This window comes from Pseudophryne corroboree, chromosome 5 (assembly GCF_028390025.1).
Source record: "Pseudophryne corroboree isolate aPseCor3 chromosome 5, aPseCor3.hap2, whole genome shotgun sequence".
NCBI lineage: Eukaryota > Metazoa > Chordata > Amphibia > Anura > Myobatrachidae > Pseudophryne > Pseudophryne corroboree.
Genome location: NC_086448.1, coordinates 746,329,000 through 746,340,699, shown reverse-complemented (window position 1 = coordinate 746,340,699; position 11,700 = coordinate 746,329,000). Strand labels below are relative to the sequence as shown.

The 11,700-nt window shown below is 47.8% G+C and overlaps 1 protein-coding gene across 2 annotated transcripts in view; it reads right to left on the bottom strand.

Annotated features, from left to right (window-relative positions):
- Positions 1-6,368: 6,368 nt before the first annotated feature.
- NDUFAF6 (NADH:ubiquinone oxidoreductase complex assembly factor 6) overlaps positions 6,369-11,700 on the bottom strand; it is a 253,561-nt gene continuing 248,229 nt past the window's right edge. For both annotated transcript variants that reach the window (XM_063924135.1, XM_063924136.1), the window contains 2 exons: positions 10,853-10,909; positions 6,369-6,518 (listed from right to left, as the gene is read on the bottom strand). In XM_063924135.1, the coding sequence (XP_063780205.1) occupies positions 6,390-6,518; positions 10,853-10,909 (186 nt within the window). In that variant the 3' untranslated portion in view covers positions 6,369-6,389. The remainder of the gene's footprint in view (positions 6,519-10,852; positions 10,910-11,700) is intronic.

Sequence of the window (11,700 nt, the reverse complement as noted above, 5' to 3'; positions counted from 1 at the left end):
GAGACGGACGGAGCTCCAAGACACCGGACAAACTCGTACGTTTTTTAAAAAGCAGCACTCGTTTACACTTATGCTGCTTTTAAAAAAAAAAATGTACGGGTTCGGCTGGAGTCTCGGAGCTCCGTCCGTCTCACATTCCACTACATCCTGCCCGATGTCTTGGGATCTATCAGTGCAACTGGCCCAATATCACAGGATGTGTGATCTGAAACTAATGCTGGGTACACACTATGCGATCAAACCTTAGACATATTGTTCGGGCGCAAATCAGAACAGTAAATCATACAGATTGTATAGTGTACCCCGGATGTGTCATTTATTAAATCGTCCCATTGGATGTGCTGCATGATACGTTAAGCCGTCGTACATTGTACGGCAGTGCCATGTATTGTTACATTGCATAGTGCGTACCCTGCGTTATCCATTTGCTCAAGCATTAGAAGAGCAAAGTCTTTGGTGAATGTATACATCCTCCTGCCCTGCTAACAGGCGCTGCTGATGCTATGCGTCATCCAAACTGACCACCTACATGTGACCATTAAACACAAAGCAAAACATTGCGATTGACCCTGAAAAAAAAAAAGCCCCTGGTAAAAAGCTGCAGGTATGTAATGAATGCAGAACAATGCAGCTGACGTGTGACACAACTCAAGGCTATTGGGTTCTTTAGTCACTGCTTAATCTGTGTTCTAATGCAGGCTAATGTAATCCTCTAAAGCGAGGGAGGAAAAATAAGAATTTACTTACCGATAATTCTATTTCTCGGAGTCCGTAGTGGATGCTGGGGTTCCTGAAAGGACCATGGGGAATAGCGGCTCCGCAGGAGACAGGGCACAAAAAGCAAAGCTTTAGGATCAGGTGGTGTGCACTGGCTCCTCCCCCTATGACCCTCCTCCAAGCCTCAGTTAGGATACTGTGCCCGGACGAGCGTACACAATAAGGAAGGATTTTGAATCCCGGGTAAGACTCATACCAGCCACACCAATCACACTGTACAACCTGTGATCTGAACCCAGTTAACAGTATGATAACAGCGGAGCCTCTGAAAAGATGGCTCACAACAATAATAACCCGATTTTTGTAACTATGTACAAGTAATGCAGATAATCCGCACTTGGGATGGGCGCCCAGCATCCACTACGGACTCCGAGAAATAGAATTATCGGTAAGTAAATTCTTATTTTCTCTATCGTCCTAGTGGATGCTGGGGTTCCTGAAAGGACCATGGGGATTATACCAAAGCTCCCAAACGGGCGGGAGAGTGCGGATGACTCTGCAGCACCGAATGAGAGAACTCCAGGTCCTCCTTAGCCAGGGTATCAAATTTGTAGGATTTTACAAACGTGTTTGCCCCTGACTAAATAGCCGCTCGGCAAAGTTGTAAAGCCGAGACCCCTCGGGCAGCCGCCCCAGATGAGCCCACCTTCCTTGTGGAATGGGCATTTACATATTTTGGCTGTGGCAGGCCTGCCACAGAATGTGCAAGCTGAATTGTATTACACATCCAACTAGCAATAGTCTGCTTAGAAGCAAGAGCACCCAGTTTGTTGGGTGCATACAGGATAACAGCAAGTCAGTTTTCCTGACTCCAGCCGTCCTGGAACCTATACTTTCAGGGCCCTGACAACATCCAGCAACTTGGAGTCCTCCAAGTCCCTAGTAGGCGCAAGGCACCACAATAAGCTGGTTCAGGTGAAACACTGACACCACCTTAGGGAGAGAACTGGGGACGAGTCCGCAGCTCTGCCCTGTCCGAATGGACAAATAGATATGGGCTTTTTTGAGAAAAAACCCACCAATTTGACACTCGCCTGGCCCAGGCCAGAGCCAAGAGCATGGTCACTTTTCATGTGAGATGCTTCAAATCCACAGATTTGACTGGTTTTAAACCAATGTGATTTGAGGAATCCCAGAACTACGTTGAGATCCCACAGTGCCACTGGAGGCACAAAAGGGGGTTGTATATGCAATACTCCCTTGACAAACTTCTGGACTTCAGGAACTGAAGCCAATTCTTTCTGGAAGAAAATCGACAGGGCCGAAATTTGAACCTTAATGGGCCCCAATTTGAGGCCCATAGACACTCCTGTTTGCAGGAAATGCAGGAATCGACCGAGTTGAAATTTCTTCGTGGGGCCTTCCTGGCCTCACACCACGCAACATATTTCCGCCACATGTGGTGATAATGTTGTGCGGTCACCTCCTTCCTGGCTTTGACCAGGGTAGGAATGACCTCTTCCGGAATGCCTTTTTCCCTTAGGATCCGGCGTTCCACCGCCATGCCGTCAAACGCAGCTGCGGTAAGTCTTGGAACAGACATGGTACTTGCTGAAGCAAGTCCCTTCTTAGCGGCAGAGGCCATAAGTCCTCTGTGAGCATCTCTTGAAGTTCCGGGTACCAAGTCCTTCTTGGCCAATCCGGAGCCATGAGTATAGTTCTTACTCCTCTACGTCTTATAATTCTCAGTACCTTAGGTATGAGAAGCAGAGGAGGGAACCCATACACCGACTGGTACACCCACGGTGTTACCAGAACGTCCACAGCTATTGCCTGAGGGTCTCTTGACCTGGCGCAATACCTGTCCCGTTTTTTGTTCAGACGGGACGCCATCATGTCCACCTTTGGTATTTCCCAACGGTTCACAATCATGTGGAAAAACTTCCCGATGAAGTTTCCACTCTCCCGGGTGGAGGTCGTGCCTGCTGAGGAAGTCTGCTTCCCAGTTTCCACTCCCGGAATGAAACACTGCTGACAGTGCTATCACATGATTTTCCGCCCAGCGAAAAGTCCTTGCAGTTTTTGCCATTGCCCTCCTGCTTCTTGTGCCGCCCTGTCTGTTTACGTGGGCGACTGCCGTGATGTTTTTCCCACTGGATCAATACCGGCTGACCTTGAAGCAGAGGTCTTGCTAAGCTTAGAGCATTATAAATTTACCCTTAGCTCCAGTATATTTATGTGGAGAAAAGTCTCCAGACTTGATCACACTCCCTGGAAATTTTTTCCTTGTGTGACTGCTCCCCAGCCTCTCGGGCTGGCCTCCGTGGTCACCAGCATCCAATCCTGAATGCCGAATCTGCGGCCCTCTAGAAGATGAGCACTCTGTAACCACCACAGGAGAGACACCCTTGTCCTTGGATATAGGGTTATCCGCTGATGCATCTGAAGATGCGATCCGGACCATTTGTCCAGCAGATCCCACTGAAAAGTTCTTGCGTGAAATCTGCCGAATGGAATTTCTTCGTAGGAAGCCACCATTTTTACCAGGACCCTTGTGCAATGATGCACTGACACTTTTCCTGGTTTTAGGAGGTTCTTGACTAGCTCGGATAACTCCCTGGCTTTCTCTTCCGGGAGAAACACCTTTTTCTGGACTGTGTCCAGAATCATCCCTAGGCACAGCAGACGTGTCGTCAGGATCAGCTGCGATTTTGGAATATTTAGAATCCATCCGTGCTGTTGTAGCAGTATCCGAGATAGTGCTACTCCGACCTCCAACTGTTCCCTGGACTTTGCCCTTATCAGGAGATCGTCCAAGTAAGGGGTAATTAAGACGCCTTTTCTTCGAAGAAGAATCATCATTTCGGCCATTACCTTGGTAAAGACCCGGGGTGCCGTGGACAATCCAAACGGCAGCGTCTGAAACTGACAGTGACAGTTCTATACCACGAACCTGAGGTACCCTTAGTGAGAAGGGCAAATTTGGGACATGGAGGTAAGCATCCCTGATGTCCTGGGACACTATATAGTCCCCTTCTTCCTGGTTCGTTATCACTGCTCTGAGTGACTCCATCTTGATTTGAACCTTTGTAAGTGTTCACATTTTTTTAGATTTAGAATAGGTCTCACCTAGCCTTCTGGCTTCAGTACCACAATATAGTGTGGAATAATACCCCTTTCCTTGTTGTAGGAGGGGTAATTTGATTATCACCTGCTGGGAATACAGCTTGTGAATTTTTTCCCATACTGCCTCCTTGTCGGAGGGATACCTTGGTAAAGCAGACTTCAGGAGCCTGCGAGGGGGAAACGTTTCGACATTCCAATCTGTACCCCTGGGATACTACTTGTAGGATCCAGGGGTCCTGTACGGTCCCAGCGTCATGCTGAGAGCTTGGCAGAAGCGGTGGAAGGCTTCTGTTCCTGGGAATGGGCTGCCTGCTGCAGTCTTCTTCCCTTTCCTCTATCCCTGGGCAAATATGACTCTTATAGGGACGAAAGGACTGAGGCTGAAAAGACGGTGTCTTTTTCTGCAGAGATGTGACTTAGGGTAAAAACGGTGGATTTTCCAGCAGTTGCCGTGGCCACCAGGTCCGATGGACCGACCCCAAATAACTCCTCTTCCTTTATACGGCAATACACCTTTGTGCCGTTTGGAATCTGCATCACCTGACCACTGTCGTGTCCATAAACATCTTCTGGCAGATATGGACATCGCACTTACTCTTGATGCCAGAGTGCAAATATCCCTCTGTGCATCTCGCATATATAGAAATGCATCCTTTAAATGCTCTATAGTCAATAAAATACTGTCCCTGTCAAGGGTATCAATATTTTTAGTCAGGGAATCCGACCAAGCCACCCCAGCTCTGCACATCCAGGCTGAGGCGATCGCTGGTCGCAGTATAACACCAGTATGTGTGTATATACTTTTATATGATATTTTCCAGCCTCCTGTCAGCTGGCTCCTTGAGGACGGCCCTATCTATAGACGGTACCGCCACTTGTTTTGATAAGCGTGTGAGCGCCTTATCCACCCTAAGGGGTGTTTCCCAACGCGCCCTAACTTCTGGCGGGAAAGGGTATACCGCCAATAATTTTCTATCGGGGGGAACCCACGCATCATCACACACTTCATTTAATTTATCTGATTCAGGAAAAACTACAGGTAGTTTTTTCACATCCCACATAATACCCTCTTTTGTGGTACTTGTAGTATCAGAAATATGTAACACCTCCTTCATTGCCCTTAACGTGTGGCCCTAATAAGGAATACGTTTGTTTATTCACCGTCGACACTGGATTCAGTGTCCGTGTCTGTGTCGACCGACTAAGGTAAACGGGCGTTTTAAAACCCCTGACGGTGTTTTTGAGACGTCTGGACCGGTACTAATTGTTTGTCGGCCGTCTCATGTCGTCAACCGACCTTGCAGCGTGTTGACATTATCACGTAATTCCCTAAATAAGCCATCCATTCCGGTGTCGACTCCCTAGAGAGTGACATCACCATTACAGGCAATTGCTCCGCCTCCTCACCAACATCGTCCTCATACATGTCGACACACACGTACCGACACACAGCACACACACAGGGAATGCTCTGATAGAGGACAGGACCCACTAGCCCTTTGGAGAGACAGAGGGAGAGTTTGCCAGCACACACCAAAAAACGCTATAATTATATAGGGACAACCTTATATAAGTGTTTTCCCTTATAGCATCTTTTTATATATTTCTAACGCCAAATTAGTGCCCCCCCTCTCTGTTTTAACCCTGTTTCTGTAGTGCAGTGCAGGGGAGAGCCTGGGAGCCTTCCCTCCAGCCTTTCTGTGAGGGAAAATGGCGCTGTGTGCTGAGGAGATAGGCCCCGCCCCTTTTTCGGCGGGCTCGTCTCCCGCTCTTCAACGGATTCTGGCAGGGGTTAAATATCTCCATATAGCCCCCGGAGGCTATATGTGAGGTATTTTTTGCCAAAAAATAGGTTTACATTGCCTCCCAGGGCGCCCCCCTCCCAGCGCCCTGCACCCTCAGTGACTGCCGTGTGAAGTGTGCTGAGAGCAATGGCGCACAGCTGCAGTGCTGTGCGCTACCTTAAGAAGACTGAGGAGTCTTCTGCCGCCGATTCTGGACCTTCTTCTCTTTTCAGCATCTGCAAGGGGGCCGGCGGCGAGGCTCCGGTGACCATCCAGGCTGTACCTGTGATCGTCCCTCTGGAGCTAATGTCCAGTAGCCAAAGAAGCCAATCCATCCTGCACGCAGGTGAGTTCACTTCTTCTCCCCTAAGTCCCTCGTTGCAGTGATCCTGTTGCCAGCAGGACTCACTGTAAAATAAAAAACCTAAGCTAAACTTTTCTAAGCAGCTCTTTAGGAGAGCCACCTAGATTGCACCCTTCTCGGCCGGGCACAAAAATCTAACTGAGGCTTGGAGGAGGGTCATAGGGGGAGGAGCCAGTGCACACCACCTGATCCTAAAGCTTTGCTTTTTGTGCCCTGTCTCCTGCGGAGCCGCTATTCCCCATGGTCCTTTCAGGAACCCCAGCATCCACTAGGACGATAGAGAAAGCTCTTTGCTGAAGTTTCAAAAACCTTTATCGGAGTTTTCAGACCATGAGAATAAAATGGTCAAATATATGGAAGAAAAAAAATAAAAACTGTTTTTTTTAGAAAAATATATTTTAATAGGTTTTTCTCCAGGACTGAACATATAAAGACCATGGAAGCCAGGGATTTCGCCTTTGTAAGCTTGGGTGGAAGATATTGAAGTCCGCCTTACGAAGTCTTTTCAGATAACTGTCCATAGGAACCTGGAGGGACAAACGTATATATTTATAATAATTTTGGGGCAATTCAGAAAACTGCAGCAAACATTTTTTTAAACTTGTTTAAAAAAAAAAAAAAAGTGTGATATATGTGTTCTCATATATCTAGACTCAATACGCCACAAGACGCCTGGCGGGAGTGAACCCCCAGGTTCTGATGCAACTCTGCTAGCACTGGGCATCTTTTCTGTAGAAAATGCGCCTTAGTCGCAACACAATACCACTAGGACGCACCAGGAGACTGTATGGGACTGAGGGGCCTGATTTAGATTTGTATGCACATATGCAGAACAGGTATTACGATATCGCTCAAAGCCCCCCCCCCCCCTTAGCCGCAGCAACATGCATTTCAGGGGGCTGGAGTAGCAACCGCCAACGTTCTTCAAAACTGGGGGGTATTGTCCCCGCTTTGTAGGCGTACCAGGACCAGGGTCTGTGGTGTTGGAAGCAGATTTCCAGGACCCGGATGTCTGGATCCTGCGGCCAAGTCTGAATAAGCTTCAGCTTACGCTAACTGACATGGTCTGCTAACATTGCGAGTTGCGACCGCCGTGATCTGTGGCTGCGTCCTCAGACGCAGCACTCAGATCTCGCAGGAGGAGTCTACCTCCTACAGACACCTCCTGCTGCATTTTTATTTTATGTGTATGGTAGGGAAGTGGCTGCGTAATTACATACAAATCGAAATCAGGTTATCAAGTAGGTACATAAACAATCATAACAGAAAAACAGCAACTTACAGTTGAAGGCAATCTAGGACAAGTACAGGGTAAATAAACATAGCTACATCAGCAGATGACACTGGAATAAGTATCAGGTGGCAGAAGACAGCTGGATTTGGTGCAGTTGAAGATTATGAAAGTAAGAAAAAGGATAGCACATGAGGGAAGAGGGCCCTGCTCGTGAGAGCTTACATTATAAAAGGGGAGGGGTAGATGGACAGAGGTGACAGACAGATTACGTAGAGAGTGTGGAACAGAGGGTTAGGATGAGATTTGGCTGGGTTTGGTGAAGAAGTAGGTCTAGAGAGACCGTTTGAAATTTTGTAGAGAGGTGGAGAGTCTGAGGGGGAGAGGTAAAGAATTCCAGAGAAATGGAGCAGCACGTGAAATATCTTGGAGATAGGAGTGGGAGGAAGTAATCAGTAAGCGGGAGAGTCGGCGTGCATTAGCAGAGCGAAGAGGACGGGTGGGAATGTAAAGAGAGATAAGGTCAGAGATGTAGATGGAAGAGGAGTGGGTGAGGGCTTTGTAAGTGAGTGTGAGAAGCTTGAAATGGATTCTGAAAGGGAAAGGGAGCCAGTGAAGGTCTTGTAAGAGAGGGGAGCTGGACGTAGTACATTTGGTGAGGAAAATGAGCATTAAGTTTATGGGGGGGGGTCATTCCGACCTGATCGCACGCTAGGTCCGAACTGCACATGCGTATACACTGCAATGCGCAGGTGCGTTGTACGGGTACAAAGCGGATCGTTGCTGAGCAATGCATTTTACGAAGAATACATTAGCACAGCCGACTGCAAGAAGATTGACAGGAAGAAGGCGTTTGCGGGTGTCAACTGTCTGTTTTCTGGGTGTATTTGGAAAAACGCAGGGGTGTCCAAGCGTTTGCAGGGCGGGTGTCTGATGTCAATTCCGGACAAGAACTGACTGAAGTGATCGCAGCAGCTGAGTAAGTTCTGAAACTGCACAAAACTCAGAAACTGCACAAAACTTTTTTGTACCGCTCGGCTGCACATGCGTTCGCACACTAGCAAAGCTAACACACACTCCCCTATGATCGCAGCGCTGCAAAAAATAGCTAGCAAGCGATCAACTCGGAATGACCCCCTATGTTGTATGTCTGTATCATTTGGGTTAGCATTTATTATAGCTTCAATTTTGTGAACACTGGAGGAAAAAACATTTATTTTCAGTATTAAACTATGATAATTTCTTTTTTCCTATTGCATGACGAACCATACCTTGAAAATACTGGAAATAGTGATACCGGTGCATTCAATTGGACATTAATTGCATAAGGATTGGAATAGGTTGTACCTATAAAACCTATCGGGTTTTTTTTGTTTCAACCTTTGGTCAATGACTAAAGGTCTGATTCAGAGTTGCCCCCAAGTCTGTTCTGTGATTGGATCTTGCAGTTTTTCCCTGCGCAGGCATCCGAGCCCTGCACAGGCCAGTCGCAACTGCAGTGGCCAGAGTCACAACTGCACCGGCCATTCAGAGTCTCATCTACACTTGCGGCTACATGCGTGAAACTGGCAGCAGCTGGGCATTTATACACAGCAGGCTAAGTGTATTGCAGGTGTGTCACGGGTGTGTAGGCAGAATTGCTGGCTATGCTGACTCCATTTCAGACATCTCTCTTGCGCCAGGTTATAGGGCTTGTGCGACTGTTAATACTGGTGACACTAATGTAACATGCAGAGGTGGATATGGGTTCCAGAGATGAGTATTTTGTAAGTACGCCATATAATTCATAGTTTGAAGCATAAATTAACACTAGCTTAAATTTTTTTTAAAACATCCACCACCCAAGCCCCCTAGAGACGGGTTGTCCACTTCTTCACCCCTCTACTAAGCAGGCAGCTAGGCCGCATTCCATTTCCACTTTATAACTGAGAAATACACAGTCCTTGCATCTCTGAGGTACCCTTCTCAGCAAGTCTCTGTGGTCACTTGGTGTGGTGGTTCCAACTCTTCAGGGACGCCCTTGTGTCTCCAACTGGCCACAGTAGTAATTCTGGGTTTCTCGTCTGCAAACACAGGATCCTCCTGAGCACCAATATGGTGCATTCCATAGGACAAGACACCATCCTGTCTCCAAATGGTCCTATATCTGGCCTGCAACCTCCCTATCTGTAATAAAGGATTCTTCTTTGCTCCTTGTTTGTCAGGAGCTATAGCTTTGAGATTGATCAATGTCGCGTGGTGCCGGGCCTGAAGCAGAGGCTGGTAACAGTGCAGATTCTGCAGCTTCATCAGGCTGGACCCTATTGCCCTGCAGGCCACATCCTGCTGCCAGTATTTGGCTTACTCCTGCCATAGACTGTATCCACAGTTTATTCATGTGCTCTGTAGTCCTAGGGCTCTGTATTCACCTGTCTTAACGTGTGCTGTATATAAACCTTTATTGTGTACCTTCATCTGTTTCTGGATCCAGTATTGGTCTCTGCACACGTTGAACCTTAATATACTATACACCCTGCAGCATGTAACATACAATATGTCACCAGTTTCTCCCAGTGCCTGGTGAAGGCAGGCAAGCCGCGTATGGGATCATCAGAACCAACAGGGTCCATATGTGTACACATTTACGGCCAACAAATATACTAGTTAAACATGCTTTTTAATGCCAGTCAATATATGGCCTGAGCTGTAGGATGAAAGTGTTAAGATTCTTCACACCCTTGAATGCTGTTAAGAATATAATTCAAGGCATGGTAAATGGTTCCAGGCATTATCATGAAGTGGGATCACATACTGCACACCATGGGTCTTCAACCTGCGTCCCTCCAGCAGTTGTGGGACTACACATCCCAGCATGCCCTGCCTCAGTTTTAGCATGCACTTATAGCATAACTGTGGCAGGACATGCTGGGATGTGAAGTTCAACAGCAGCTGGAGGGCCGCAGGTTGAAGACCCATGCTATACACATACTACATTACACACCCGACCTCCAGCTAAATGTAATGTTTATAATATAATTTCCAGAGAGGAAAGGAAGAATGTGCAGCGGAGGATAGGAGATCGGAGAAGTGATCTATGTGGACTGTGTGCTGGAGCAGAGCCACGCAGGAAGTGTGTGCTGGAGCAGAGCCACGCAGGAAGTGTGTGCTGGAGCAGAGCCACGCGGGAAGTGTGTGCTGGAGCAGAGCCACGCGGGAAGTGTGTGCTGGAGCAGAGCCACGCAGGAAGTGTGTGCTGGAGCAGAGCCACGCAGGAAGTGTGTGCTGGAGCAGAGCCACGCAGGAAGTGTGTGCTGGAGCAGAGCCACGCAGGAAGTGTGTGCTGGAGCAGAGCCACGCAGGAAGTGTGTGCTGGAGCAGAGCCACGCTGGAAATGTGTGCTGGAGCCTCTGCTGGAAATGTGTGCTGGAGCAGAGCCACGCTTGAAATGTGTGCTGGAGCAGAGCCACGCTGAAATGTGTGCTGGAGCAGAGCCACGCTGGAAATGTGTGCTGGAGCAGAGCCACGCTGGAAATGTGTGCTGGAGCAGAGCCACGCTGGAAATGTGTGCTGGAGCAGAGCCACACTGGAAATGTGTGTGACTGGAGACCATTTACAGCACCAGATAACTGGCCACTACAGACAGACACTTACTGTAATATTAAAGGCAGGAAAAGCTTTCGCTAGGACTTTGTTCTGAAAGGATCGCGCCTAAATAACAGAAAGAGAGAGAGATAAGAATTAAATGTCTTTTACTGGGTTTGCTGTTAGAAAATTATCTTACAGTAAATAGTGATTATCTAAATGGCTATTATAATATATCATCACACACAGATCACAAAGTACCATCGTACACAAGTCATATAATATCACCACACACAAATCATGATATAATATCATCGCACACAGGTCATATAATATCAGCACAAACATCAATGATACAATCTCAACTATAGAATATGATATAATCAATGATATGCTCTATAAAACATCACCCACAGATCGCAGCCGCAGCCAAATTTACCATAATATCATCATGATGCAGAGATCCACTTCTCTACCCAAACATAAATTCATCACAAACATATCACCAATGTATCCTCTTCTACGTACATGGAAAGAGAGGAAAAGTATCCCTCACATGCAGAGGACTAGCTTACCATGGGGGTCATTCCGACCCGTTCGCACGCAGTGGTTTGTCGCTGTGGTGCAAACGGGCCTGGAATGCGCATGCGCGGCGGCAGCACTGCGCACGGTCGCCAGGTAACGTCGCGGACAACGAAGAAAGCGGTTGCAGAGACGACCGCAAGAAGATTGACAGAAAGAAGGCGTTCCTGGGCGTCACCAGACCGTTGGTTGCCGTTTTCGCGGAGTGGTGAAGAAAATGCAGGCGTGTCCAGGAGAGCGGAGGGCGGATGTCTGACGTCAAAGCCGGCCCCAGCATCGCTGAGATCGTCGCACAGGGAAAGTATGTCCAGGCCTAGTCTTGTTCTGCTTGAAAT